Source organism: Nelumbo lutea, chromosome 3 (genome assembly GCF_056320005.1).
Source record: "Nelumbo lutea isolate HS-2025 chromosome 3, American lotus-T2T, whole genome shotgun sequence".
In the NCBI taxonomy this organism is placed as follows: Eukaryota; Viridiplantae; Streptophyta; class Magnoliopsida; order Proteales; family Nelumbonaceae; genus Nelumbo; species Nelumbo lutea.
Window position 1 is genome coordinate 98920177 of NC_142686.1, and position 14851 is coordinate 98935027.

The 14851-nt window shown below is 35.4% G+C and overlaps 1 protein-coding gene across 21 annotated transcripts in view; it reads right to left on the reverse strand.

Annotated features, from left to right (window-relative positions):
* The window catches only part of LOC148867115 (putative leucine-rich repeat receptor-like serine/threonine-protein kinase At3g14840), a 67499-nt gene extending 53264 nt beyond the window's left edge, over positions 1-14235 (reverse strand). For 12 of the 21 annotated variants that reach the window (XR_016109963.1, XR_016109962.1, XR_016109959.1 and 9 more), the window contains exons 1-14: positions 13821-14109; positions 13523-13697; positions 9926-9997; positions 9737-9805; positions 9559-9630; positions 9407-9478; positions 9210-9281; positions 9032-9103; positions 8857-8928; positions 8663-8734; positions 8492-8563; positions 7196-7267; positions 7035-7100; positions 6789-6857 (exon numbers count right to left, since the gene is read on the reverse strand). Coding sequence is in view for 16 of the 21 variants with exons in the window: in XM_088978373.1 (XP_088834499.1) it covers positions 6789-6857; positions 7035-7100; positions 7196-7267; positions 8492-8563; positions 8663-8734; positions 8857-8928; positions 9032-9103; positions 9210-9281; positions 9407-9478; positions 9559-9630; positions 9737-9805; positions 9926-9997; positions 13523-13697; positions 13821-13920 (1127 nt within the window). In the remaining 5 variants the exon portion in view is untranslated. Of the gene's footprint in view, positions 1-6788; positions 6858-7034; positions 7101-7195; positions 7268-8491; positions 8564-8662; positions 8735-8856; positions 8929-9031; positions 9104-9209; positions 9282-9393; positions 9479-9558; positions 9631-9736; positions 9806-9925; positions 9998-13522; positions 13718-13820 lie in introns of those variants that run through there. The other 9 variants (XR_016109961.1, XM_088978367.1, XM_088978364.1 and 6 more) reach the window with 5 other exon arrangements.
* Between the last annotated feature and the right edge of the window lie 616 nt (positions 14236-14851).

Consider the following 14851-nt stretch of genomic DNA (forward strand, 5'->3'; position numbering starts at 1 on the left):
ATGTGGATGACCCAAACGCTTAGGCCATAAATCCGAGACATTGTTTCTTTGACCATAAAAGGAATTAGATGAGGAGTTGAAATAAGCAGATGACTTGGCTGTGAGAGGCTTCTTGAACTCCAATGCAAATAGTCAACCTAGCCTATGCCCCTTCCCTTTCACCTTCCTAGTGCACCAGTCTTGAATCAAGCAACCATCAAAAGAAAAAGTAAGAATATGACCTTCATCAACAAATTGTCCAATTGAAATAAGGTTTGCGGTGAGATTTGAGACAAGGAAGATCTTAGTAAGGGAGAGGCAAGAAGAGGGAGAAAGCCTAAGGGACAAATCATTACTACCAATGATGCCCAATTTTTCACCATTGGCAGTAACAATATGTTTGTGATGGGTTTCAATATTGTTGTTTGAGGGTTCAGGCGGGCTCTAGTCATATGATTAGTAGCTCTAGAATCAATAATCCAAATAGGAAATGAGGAAGGATAATAACCAAAGCCAATAGCAAAGAAATCAGAAGACATAACAAAAGATACCAATTGTCGAATTTCCCCTTTATCCATAGAAGCAAATGATTCACCTTTAGCAAATGAATCAGACTTTATAGGGATGATATCAGAAGTCTAGCTCTCAGTTGCTTGGTAAGCACAATGTTGGTCCTTTTTCTGAACACCTTTTAGCTGGTTGAATAGGACATTCTGGAATAATATGACCATGTTGCTTACAATAAATGCACACGTTTTTCTTTTTACAATGTGAAGCAATATGGCAGAACCCTTTACACTCATAGCATTGAACCTTGGAGGCATCCTTATTGGTTGGTTTCTTATTTCCATGGGCAATGAAAGCAGTATCAGCCCCAATATCAGCTCATTTTCCATCAATTCCCGCAACAATCAAGAGTCTAGTCTCCTCCCTAAGGAATTCACCAATCACTAAGTCTAGGTTGAAGAGTCCCTCTGCTCAAGAATAACCTTCACTCTTGAGTTGAAATCAGATGCTGATAGCTGATACAAAGAACCTGCTCTGATACCATGTCAATAAGATGAACAGTAGAGAGCCTTTGTTATATTATGAATATTTACGAGTAAACCCATATGAGCTTAAAGAATTTACAAAAAATCCCTTATGGGACAAAAGGATTACAAGAAAGCCCTAATAGGGTTGATAGAGAAAAAATAAAGTAATAGAAAATACAATACAGTGGGGGCTATAATATTAGAATACATCAATACTCTCCACAACAAAGTACACCCCTGCCCTATGCAACCCCATTCCAACTGGCTTTTGAACACCCCAACCTAGCTAGAGAGTTCACTAGACCATTAGCATATCTGGGCACCCAACTGAATGAGGTGTTCGAAGAGGCGGCCAAGGAACGTGCCTGAGTCACCAACATCCTGAACATCCAAGGTATTCTGTCTCGTCTTCTCATCCACATAATAATGGTTTGACAGTCACCCTCTACTTCAATATTTCTCATTTTTTTCAAGCACATCAATTCAAGCCCTTGGATTAAAGCTTTCAACTCATCTCTTAAGGAATTACCAAAACCAATAGGACCAGAGAAACTAAGAACCACCACTCCAGTATGACCCCAGATTACTACTGGTGCGCACCAGCTAACCACCCTATTAGTAATTCAAAATTAACAAGTTTGGGTCACATATTATTAGATAAATTTGTCTTATATTTAGTTGGATTTTTTTAAGTTAATAGTATTATCTTAAATGGATTTTAAAAATTAATTTCAAAATTAAAAAGTTTTTATTAATTGGTGAATATTTTATATTATTTTAAATGAAAATTAAATGGATTTCATTTTTATTAGTATTTAATAATTATTAATATAATAAATGATTTTATTTTTTTATAAGTTATTGTTAGATAAATTTGCATTAATTATTATTGTGTCAAAATGAAATTTAATTTAATACCCAAAATACTTTTGTCTCGTTCATTAGGTACAGATTGGGTAATGGGAATGAAATAAAATTTTGGACTGACCTCTGGTGGGGAAACAATCCCCTATCAGTTTCCTTACCTTCCCTATTTTCCATAGTAAGAGATAAAATGCTCTAGTCTCTTCAACCATCCTCTTGGCAAACAACCAGGTTTCTTATAATTTTAACTTACGTAGAGACTGAAGAGAAATAGAAATCTCAGATATTTCCCGACTCCTCTCCTTGATCTTAGAAATCTTCCTCACCCCCTCATCTCAAGATAAGTTAATTTGGTCACTTACTCCCTCAGGCTAGTTCACCACTAACTCCTACTTTCAAAAGCTAATAGAGAACCCTTCCCCCCTACTTTCAAAAGCTAATAGAGAACCCTTCCCCCCTACCTTCCCAGACAAAAGGATTTGACTCTCCTTTGTTCCCCCCAAAGTTTCCTTGTTTGTTTGGGAGACAGCCTGTGGCAAGTTGAACACCTGTGACAGACTACAAAAGAAATACTTAGGAAGAAGATGTATTTCCCCCCATGTTTGCTTCATGTGCTTTGAGAATGGAGAGTCAATTGGCCACTTATTAATCAACTGCAGCATTGTCAGAAGCCTCTGGCAATTTTTTCTGGATGCACTCTTAGATGGTAACTACAACTGGACTCCTCCAAACTCAAACTCAGTCACTGATTTTGCTACCCCCAGTGGACCAATCCAAAGATGGGGAAAAGAGGAAAGCTCTTTTGGAAAGCAATAATTCATGCAGTGATGTGGGGAATCTGGGAACAAAGGTCCAAAAAAATATTTGAAGATAGTTTCTCCTCCATGGGTAGTGTTCGTGAGAAGATCTTTTCAAAAATTTTCTATTGGATGCTGGTCCACCAGCTCTTTGGGTGAGCAGAGGGAAGCTACAGAGAAACTGGTTGCAAATCCTGTATGGTGTTAACTCTTTTCCATCTTTAATCTGATACAGGCTTTTCTTTTGTGCTTTTGGCCTGTTTGTACATCCCTCCCCCCCCCCCCTTTTTAATATAAGTTATCTTCTTCTCAAAAAAAAAATTAACTTAATAAAATTGAATTTTTAAATTTAATAAAGTTGATTGGATTATTAATTAAAGTTAATCTAATTAATTAATCAAGTTATTAATGGGGCTATTAATTTAGTTAATTAATACATAGGGTTGATTACTTAAATATACTATGTACTTTCACTATACTACTTATATATACCCTGTGGCTTCCAAAACTACTTAAAATATAACATGTCAAGCATTATATATCAATATTGGTGTAATTATAATTAAAAGACAAAAGCCCTACATGACATATTGAACCAAAACAAACTGCAATAGTTGTCTGTGCGTTCAAAGTCCAATCACCGCTGCAACGTTGGTGTTGGTGAGAATGGTAGAACACAAATAAAGTTTAATTTTAAAATTATCTGTTCATTGTCTCCATCCAAACTCTCTGTCCTTCTTCCTCATCCTAACTGTCTCTTTCTTTCCTTTACTTCTCCTTCATCCCTTCCCCTCTTCCACTCTCTTTCTCCTTCTCCACTGCAGCTGACAAACACAGCAGAAATTGAGCTCTTCTCAACCACCAATCAGAGCACCACCAATCCCCTCTTTTTCTTCCTCACTTCTCCTTCTCTACCTTTTTTTGTCTTCTAAATTCAAAAGGCTCCACTAGCTACACCCTGAACCCTAATCATATAAGAGTTGGTGGACCCACCAAAAAAACTAGAGGATTCTCGCACAGTGCCACCTCTGCAATATTGTTTATGTAGGTGTAGCAGAGGCTTGTGGACAAACAAACCTTCTAGATTAGAGCATTCTCACACAGAACCACCTCTACTATTGACAGCCAACAGGATGGAAACCATGTAGGTGCTCATAGAAGATCATGTTGGGGATGTATTTGTAGACCATAAGGGGTTGTCTTAGCTCAACACAGGAGTTGAAAAGGCTACGATGGTTGACCTTCCACAGGATCTTGACCTTGTTGAGGGCCTAATGGAGAAAAATGAGTGGAGAGCGGACAGTGGAGGCTGACTGATTGATTGGTGAGAGAAGGAAATGGATCTTCACGATAATGGAGGCCCGGTTTGGTGGTGGCAGAGCTGCAACTGGTTCAAGCCTCTGTTATGGCATGTAACTAATAGATTGAAATGTGGAAAAAGAAGGCAGCTAGTGTTGATGACAGGGGGAATCGGTGGTGACAAGTGAAACAGAGGTGGTTTCAATGGTTCAAGGACCAAAGAAGGGGAGAAAGAAAGAAGAGGACGGAAGAGGCAAAACCAGAATTATAATAATAACATATGAACAGCTGTAAATGTTTCATTAAAGAGGGCTTATGTGTGTCAAGTAGGGCTACGGACTACTTAAGAAGGTGAGAAGGTATATTTAAGTAGTTTTCAAAACCACAAGGCATATCTAAGTAGTTTAGAGAAACCACAGAGTATATTTAAGTAATTAACCATAATAGAAATGGCATCTGTGTACAATATTGGTCATTGATTAACGTATGGAACTTTTAGATGATGTATGCCCTTAACTTCAATCAGATTGACGTACAGATACATTTATTGTAAATGAATAAAAGTACATTATTGTTTCGTATTGATATTGGTATGTTTTTGTGTAATTACCCCTTAAACTGGACACTTATGAGACTCGTGTTAATTTAGAATGTTCTCAACCATTGGATAGACTTGGGGAGCTTATCCTGCCAAGGCTGGCACTGATGTGCTACCAAAGAAGTTGGGGCAGCTTGTCTCAGTTGCTAGGGTTAGACCCGAAGCACATGTAGTGTGTATTTGGATGAAACACTAAACCCGGACCATTTTCCAGTTATGTCTTAGACCTTGGAGATTGATGGGCAAAACTAGAAAGTTACACATAACCCCTAGTCTTGATTATGGTACTACACTAGTGTTGGATTGGGTTGTCTTTGAAATGCCAATCAGTGAAATCCATCAAGGGTCAAAACCTGAGTATGTTGGGGCAATCTGAGAATTCATCTGAGTGGGTGATCATAGTCATACGATCGGCCCCTTTGTCGGACAAAGTGAATGATAGGGCTTACACTCTTTTTGATGAAAACCTAAACTGTCGGTAGTGGATTTCAACTATGTTTGGGATTTGGTTTTGCAAAATATATTTGATATATATATATATAGATAGATATATTATGATTCATGAAAAATGTTTGCAAAAGGTTTTAATTCCTAGGATCTATCCGAGTAGAGAGTGTGACACTACACCTTGCAGCTAGAGGAAAAGTCATTCCCTGTCGGGTAGTGTTTGATCATTATGGGCCGAGAGGTTAAGTGTAAGAGAACATTACAGGGCTGATTACTTGATGGGTGTTATCTTACTTAAGTCCATTATCCTTGGGTCTTCATAGGATGTCTGAATTCAATGATCATTTAGGTGTAAATGTTGGGCCCATATTGAGCCCATAGTGATGTGCTCAGGGGTTCATTGCTTTTAGTAGTAAATTCGTTTAAGCCTTTTCATAGAGGTTGGGCTGAACCCATGTGGACTTATGTGAGGTCATTGTGGGGTCTCATGCCATACAAATCAGGCCTAAGTTGGCCATGCAACATCTTGGGTCATGAGCCTTTGAAGGAAATGGACCTAAGGCCCATAATTAATAAGATTAAGTAAGTTGTCACATGACAACTTGCTCTAGGTCAAATCTGGGTTTGGAAATGGGTATAGAGCACCCATCCTCTTAAGAGGATATGGCTTATCTCTTAATAGAGACTAGATCCAAATTAGATTTGGATAATCTCCTAATTTGATTAGGAGAGTGCTCCATAAGAAGATAAAAGAAGAGGGCGAACTAGACTAGAATACCACTCTCTTTTGTTCTCTCTTCTTCTCTTTTGTCTTCCAAGAAACCTTATCACGACCTAGGCTTTCAAGGACTGGTAGAAATTAGCTTTTTTCTGATTTTTCAAGAAAAATTCAACAGAATTTCAGGCTCACCTTCCCCAATTCGATCCAAGCAATTAGGTTGTAGTTTTGCTAAAAACTGTGTTGTTGAATCAACTTCACCTATACACTGTACCATCTTCAATGGAAGATGATTTTAGGACTAATTTAGGTGTGAACTTCCACCTTGGAATCTGCATTTGTGGTATCCGTATCAGGTATAAATCTCCCTCTTTATTTGGTTTCAAATTTGGTGCAAGACCGATCCGGAAAAATGTAGTTTTCCAAAACATAGGGAGTTCAATTCCTAGAAGGATTAGAAAATTTTTTAAATTTCGCCCAGCCATCTAGCAAGGTTTGGCCATCTATATGATGGATCCTAACCCTTCCAACAGGAACCACTATACGGTCATGCAAAAAATTGTTCTAGATGTATGGAACCTATATACTACATGGGTTCTGACTTCTAATCATCGGTTAATGTGTGGGACCCATATTCTATATGGGTAATGTGAAAATTGTAGGAAAATTATCAAGAATAGGCCTATTTATTAGGGAGTGTGAAAGATTGTAGGATAAGGGAAGACGTGGAAGTAGATAGAACTTCTAAAAATGTGGAGAGATATAATTCAAAAGAATTAAAAATATGAAGGAAAATTTGCAAAAATTAAAAAAAAAAAAGATAAATAGGGAAAGCTGGTAGAATAGAGATTGTAGGATAAGGGGAGACGTGAAAGTAAATAGAACTTCTAAAAACATTGAGAGATATAATTCAAAAAAATATGAATGAAATTTTGCAAAAATTCAAAAAGAAAAAGATAAATAGGAAAGCTGGCAGCACGAACACCTTGTTTTAGTATATAGAGAATATGAATTAAGAGTCATAAGGAAGCAACATTACAAAATTTTCTTACATGCTCCTTTCTTGACAATCCGGTGCATCTGAGCCATCTATTGTGAAGTTCTTGTTGTAAGAGAGATCACTGCATAGAAAAGAAATTAGAGCAACCATCACATAAAATTAACAGTGGCAATAATAATAGAAATGAAAATGACAATAGCAAATTATGATGATAAATAAAATTATTTGGTAAAACCAAAGATGTTAGTCACCCATAGACAACATTAAAATTACCAAGTACTTGAGAAAATTAACTTACATGTATCTTCCATTATCCAGCATCTGTTTAGGCACAGGACCACCCAGTAAGTTTGCAGTTAAAAACCTAATCAAAATCCACACCAGTGATTGTAACTAAGCACTAACCCTCTTATGAAGTTCTTATAAAACAAGATATAGCTATAAAATTAGATCACATACACGTAATCCACTTCTGAAAAACTGTTAAAGCTGCTATTAACTTGTCCTGTTAGCTTGTTAAAACTGAGGTCTCTGTAGAAAAAACAGAGAAACTAGAATAAGAAATAAGCTTGATGCAAACAAACTTTTCTATCCATTTGATTTTCATCAATCAAAACTTACCATTTGTCAAAAGAAAAGTGGAACAGCATATTCATCATTATATATCCTAGATCTCTTGAAGGACACAAAAAAACTAGGAGTTAAACCAATTGATATTCCCATTGATAACAACCACAATCTTGGTGAAGATGATTGTGAGTCAATTCTTAATGTTCGATAGTTTCATAGACTTATTGGTAAACTCCCATACCTTTCTATGACTCATCATGATATTGCCTATGTAGTTGGAGTACTTAGTCACTATATGCATTCCCCTAGGGCCATTCATCTTGCAGTAGTAGAGCGAGTTCTTAGATGTCTGAAGAAATATTTTGGGAAGGGTATTCTCTTTTCTAATGATGGGAACTTTAAGGTATAAGCATATAAAGATGCAAACTAGGTGATAACTTAGTAACCTGAAAAAGCAACTTAGTAACCTAGTATATAATCTCAACTTAGTGTACATTTGTTGGAGGTAACTTAGTAACCTAGAAGTGCAAGAAACAAAGTGTTGTGGCAAGTATAGAGCCATGGAACATGGAGTTGCAAAGATCTTGTTGCTCAAAAACATTATATTTGAGTTAGGGTTTGAAATTCTAAAACTAATGTCCCTATTGTGATAATAAGGCTGCAATCATCATTGCTCACAATCCAGTAATGCACGAAAGAACCAAACACATTGAAGTGGATGAAAATTTTATTCTTGAGAATCTAGAGGGGGTGAAATTTGCATTCCTTATGTAAGCTCTAATAAGCAATTGGGCAATATTTTCATTTAAGGGTGTAACTCGCATTCAACATACTGATATTTGTAACAACTAACAAGTTGGGTATGATAGATATATACAACCCAACTTGAGGAGGAGTGTTGTTAGGAGCACATTTATTTGTTTTCTTAGTTTGATATGTACCTAGGGGTATACTTGTCTTTTCCCCCTTTTTTACTGACTCCCTGATATATAATCTCAGGTGGGGAACCACCAGTCCATATGATTGCTTCAATTTTCACCTTTTTCTCTTCTGTTTTACCTTCTTTCTCTTCTGACAGCAACCTACAAATGTATGCAAATGCAACATATACAAACAAATATGTGCATTACATATGTATAGCAAGAGAGGGAGGGAGGGAGAGAGAGAGAGAGAGAGAGACAATACAATGTAAATAGGTCTGTCATTTCCCCAATATATGGAGGTAACTCTCCAGTAAGATTGCAACTCCTTAATATCCTATGGTAAGAAATCAAACAAATATCAATTTAAACAACGAAATATTACAGATAGTCTTACTTCCACAGATTCTAAGAAATGTATAATAACTCAACTCACAATGTCTTCAAGCTTTTCATCTTACTTAATAGAGGAAAAGATGCTTCTGGTCCATTTATATCACTGATCCTCCTGCTTATGAAGATTTCATTCAGAGTGACTACCAGAAGTTGGTGAACTAAAGATTAAGAGAGAAAGTATGACTTACTGCAAACATTCTAAAAGAGCATGGTCCATAGAAGCTTTACACTCACAAATTAGTTAAGTTCTCTAAAAGAGAAATCTCTGAAGGAATGGGCCCTTCAAAACCGCTTGCTTGTATTTCTCTGTTGTTAAGCAAATTTAAGTTGCACAAATGAGAACGAAAGGACCTTCTTTGAATTGTAAATTTCTAAAGGGTAATCAGATTTTGAAACCAGAAACACTTACAATCTGGTAAGTTTTGTCCAGTTCCCTATAATACCAGGGATCTTCTCACTGAATTTGTTATCATTTACCCGACTACAGTATGTCAAATGGTAAAACAGACGAGAGTTATTGAGAAGGAAAAAAGAAAAGAAATTTAGACATGAAAAACGAAAATTATCAAAATTTTATAAAAACCCACAAGTCCTTCAAATTGGTCAGTGCAGAGAGTCTTTCCGGCAACTGCCCCGTGAAATTGTTCGAGGAAATCACGCTGGAACGAGATAGAGAAGAGAGATGACCCTTTATATAATAAAATCCTTTAAAGATATAGAAATTGTAGAAAACCCTATTAAATCTAAGATACATAAAGAATTTATACTGACGGAAAGGCCATACAGTCTCTCTAAGTTGATTAGATTCCCAAGCTCTGGAGGAAGAACTCCAGACATGTGATTGGCCTCCAGGACCCTGAAAATTCAAACTACATTATATAAATTAACTTGAATAACTCAACAGATTGAAGCACAGAAGGAAAAATCAAAGCTTACAGTTCTCTGAGAGTGGTCATACTCCCTAATTCTTTCGGGATTGATCCCGATACACGGTTCCCATAAATCGAGCTGCAGTAAGTCCAGTGACACACCATTTGATTAATTTTAGACAAAGGAAAAATGGTGGTCGCTGTAGTACACCATCAGTGTGATAATAAGCGAATGGAATACTTACATGATCTCCAACCGCATAGAACCCCATACTGGGGGAATGGCACCACTAAGGTAGTTCAAGGTGAGATCACTGCAAAAGAGAGACAGAGATGAGTTTGCAGTTAAGTTAGTTAATACTGAAATTGAAAACTAAATGGTTCAAGGTGGAGAAAGGCTTAAATGAAGAGTGGGGAACATGAGAAATTCTTACATTTCTTTCAGGTACGGAAGCTTAAACAACTCCGGCGGGAGCACTCCTTGTAGACCCTGAGACTTGAGGAGTCTGCAATTCGAATCAAAGGAGGTTTAGACATAAGAAACTGCGCATTTACTCAAAAAATCTGAAAGCAAAGAAACCCAATTAAAGCCAATCTATGCAGTTATCCCCTGTTTGAAGAATTAAAATTAATGGCTCCCATACTATTTTGCCATCTATGTTCTATAAGGCAAAGGCAAACAAACCGTTGGCTCTAATGCTTTTAATTTTCTTGTTTCTGAAATTGAAACATCAACACTAGAATTTGAAAATGTTATTGAACTTCTGTTCTCTAACGACAATGTGAAACGTGTTAAATATGAATAACAGGGGCTACCATTCTGGGAAGGCATCATGGCAGCTTCTTTTAGCTCTTCCTAGTTTGACTCAGTTCATCAGTTTTTTCAGGTTAAGAATGCGCCTGTATGTTTAGTTACATTCCCGCGTAAGAGGTTGTTCTGTTCTGTGGTCGGAAAAAGTGTGGGCCCCAGACCACACCACACCACATTACCAAGGTACGTAGTGTCGTGTGTTCTAACAATTGAGTTAAGGCAAATTTGTTCAAATTACCTTTATGGTTTAGTAGGAAATTGATTTGTTTGTAAACCAAGCTTTTTTACAATTGATACCGTGGTTAAGTATTAGTGAGAAAATTGAAATGTCGAATTTATCCTTTTACATTTTATTTGAGGGAATATAGAACTGTGCAAAGTACAATGAAACACTGTGAGGGTGAAGGTAGCGGAGAGAAGAATTGATTGGAAACAGAACATTTTAGTTTGACAGGAGGAGAAGGTGAAACGGCTTCGTATGGTGTTGAAAGGTATTTTAGTAGGGGTGTTAACGAATCGAATTGGAATAGGATATTGAATTTGATTAAAAAATTCGATATTCGATATCGAATATTAATATTCGAATTCAAATTAGATTAAATATTTGAATATTTGATTTGATTTGAATTTGACTAATTAATCATTAGGTAATTAATAAATATATAAAATAAATATTTTATTTATATAAAGTATATAAATATATAAATTATTTATATAATTTCATTATTATATATAAATTATATAAAATATTTAAAATTTTATATATTATATATAGGAATTAAATAATCGGTCTAATTCAGATATTTATCAAATCGAATCAGGTCATATCCGAATTCGACCGATTAGATATTTGAATTATCTAAATTCGATTCGATTATATCGAATCTTGATTTCGAAATCGGATTTTGAGCACCGTTGACACCCCTATATTTTAGGAATTTTAAAAAATATATCAATCACGTGATTTCAAATGTGAACCGAGTGTGATGGAAAGTTAACGGTAAGAGAGGTTTTAGACAATTGTTAGAAAACTTAAGGGTACTCAAATAGTAAGGGTAGAATTAGTTAATTTCCTAAACCATAGGGGTACTTTAAGAAATTTGCATTAAACAAAGTGACATGGTGTGCATTATAAATTTATGATGTTAGTAAAATATGTTAATGTGTGGCACATATATAACATACATTGATACTAATATTATTTATAATGCATAAATGTATATTTTCAACATGTTTGTTATATGTGTTACATTTTACAATTAATCAAAAGAAATTTTAAAATTAATTTATACAAATAATATACCATAAAATCAATGTTTTAAAACCAACATGGAGTATGAACTCTTTTTACCTTCTAGTCATCGATTACCACCGATTTGACCGTTTGGGTCGAATGAGTCAGATCATGTCATATTATCATTCTGTATATTAAATATATATCATCACACACATACACACACACACACACACACACACACACACACATATATATATATATATATATATATATACATACATATACATTTTATCAATATAAACAATATATAATTATATTCTACATGTAATATATGTATTATTTTATATTTAATTTATATTTTTTATTTAGTTTTAAATTTTTATTTATAAAAATATTAAAAATTGTAATTCGAGGCCAAAAAATTGTTTTTTTTTTACGGAAATAGATGTTCAAAAGTTACAAAAAATCAAAAAGAAAAAAATCACTCCAATCAAAAATCAAAACGCAAAGTTATGGCCTTTAGAAAGTTTGCATACACATTATTGTGCAATTTGTGACATGGTCACCAGGTTGGATGGGTCAATGGTTCGACAACTTAATTGAATAATTGTTATTGGTTTTAATAGAATTGGACCCAGAATCATGATTAGGTGACGATCCAAATAGTTGAACTAGTTAGGTCAACGATGGGTTAAAAACACTTGATAAAATAATTAAATCTAATATAAAATAATATAAGTAAATGTAATAAAAATAATTATTAAAATTATTAAATATAATAAAAATTATTTCAATAAATCTAATGTATAAAATAATAATTAATTATTAATATATAAATTATAATTTTAGTATATTTAATAAAAAATAAATCAAATAACAAATGTTTACAAACAAAGGTTAATAAAATGTAGAACAAATAATAAGGGTGAAGAGCAGGGAGTCAAAAAATAACATAGAGGAGGGGTGTGACACGTTTTACATCATGGGATACTGGTGTAGCTGTAGTAGAACGAGCCACACCTCTAAACAAAGGCGTTTCAGAACGTTCTAAAACATGGCAAAATCACTTTGTCTAACACCCCTGAATGCATATTTTATACTTTAGGCATAGTGTCATTTTGGTCTCTAAACTTTAAAATGCGACAATTTAGTATCCGAATTTTCGAAATGTGACAATTTAGTACCTACTTTTAACTAGCCGTTAAGTGACATTTAAAAAAGACATAGATGGCCTTCAAGTGTCATTTAATTTTGTTTATCAATCATCTAAACATTGACAAAAAATTAAGCCTCTTGCATTCAAGAAAATTGGGATTACATTTGAGTGAGTGACCCTAACTTTCTTAAATAGAAGAGACAATGATTTAGAGACCATTAATTTTTTATTGATATTTGGATGATTGATAAAGAAAATTAGATGACACTCAGAAATTTATTTATATCTTTTTTAAATGTCACTCAACAGCCAACTAACAATAAATTAACCACAAGCACTGGATTGTCACACTTTCAAAATTTGAATACTAATGATCGCATTTTAAAATTTAGAGATAAAAATGTTACTAAGCCCAAAATAAAGGGTATTAATTGGAGAATTTTCCATGAAAAAATGCACTTTAGGCTGTCTTTCAAATACTCAAAACGAGCATATGAATACGAGATGATAGCTATTTCATCAGCTGTGACAGTGAATCCAATAATAACGTCCACCAAACCAGTCAAAATAAATGGGGCCTACAACCATTCAACCTGTAGAATGGGGGCATTGTCATTTATTCGACAGCCCACCGAAAAATTCGAATTAGCTGAAGTCTTTATCTACGTACACTTGATAGCTAGCTGACGTGGGGCGTTATTGTCGGTTAAACAGCCGAACTTTGTCAATTTCTGAAACTGTCGTTACCATGGTGAAAAGTTGACTGGTAGCAGACAAGAGAATGCCGTAAAAACGGTAAAATCGAACAAAGAAAGAAAGAGACGTACATTCTAGTGACGTGGCAAGTACTGTTGTTGACCAAGGAGCAATCGCAGCCGACGATGTTCAACCGTCGATACGTCGCCCCGGGCGTCGTCCATCCCGACTGGCCGCTACACGGATCCACGCTGAAATTCCAGTCCCTCTTCCCCAATCTCTTCGCTATTTCCCTCAAAGCCTCCACTGTCACACAATATATATAACTTCGAAGATTATCGTAAAACTGAAAATCAGAATAAAAGCTCCGAGGCAAAGAACATCTCTCTCTATGAATCAACCACACGGTGCGGGGAACTGTGGTCTTACCTTCATCAGAGACGAGGGTGGGCTGAGCAACTCCGAATCTGAACGATGATAATAAGAAGAGACTGAACCCCGTTACCCATATCATGGATGAACTTGCCATGGTTATGTCATCATATTTCTAAATCTTCTCCCACGGACTTGCCAAAAAACCAGACGAGCTAGGGACGATCTTCCTGAGTGAATGAAGCTAGTTAGTCGAAGAGAAGCAGAAAGAGGAAATCCAAGAGAGAACTGGAGAAGAGTTGAGATTTTTGTACAGCGGATATCGGGTCATTCACCAACCATCCACAATGTGATCTCCTTCCTTTTTCTTTACCCACTAAGGTAATGATACTGACGATGACAACTGATAAGACAAAAATGAAAGCAGAGAGATCAGATCGGCGCCCTACACTACAGAGGGCGCCCCACCCACATCACCTGATTCACTTCCCACCCTGTAAAACGGGCCGTGCTGGCACGGCCCGCCTGCAGCCCACGCAGAGTGGGGCCATGCCGTGCCGGACTGTTGGCCGATCTGGGCCTTATTGCCCTCTCAGGGATAATTTGGGGGTCGGCCCGATACGGCCCATGGCTCAAGCCCGTGGGGGCCCATGCCGTGTCACAGGCATGTCATGACATTATACCTTATGTTTCAGCTGAAGCAATGATCAAAGTCAAGAACAATAAGAGAAAATGATAAAGTTAATATTTTTGTATACTCAATAGTTGTATACCATTTTTTCAAATTATGGTAAATTTTGTTTTAATTTTATTTAATTTATTTGATATTTTTTAATAATGTAATTTTATTTTCAATTTGTAACTATATTGTATTTTTTTATATTTGATTATTTTATTCTATTTTCCAATTTTCATATTTCATTCATCCAACCATTATATGCTTTGTATCATTCAAATTTAAATGAAATAAATTTCTTGTTTTTCTTCCAATTTGTTATTCACTTTGAGTCTTTGTCTTTTTAACTTCTTATTTGGTTAAGTATTTCTTTCATTTCTTTGTTAAATTTCTTATTTTTCAAATAATTCTC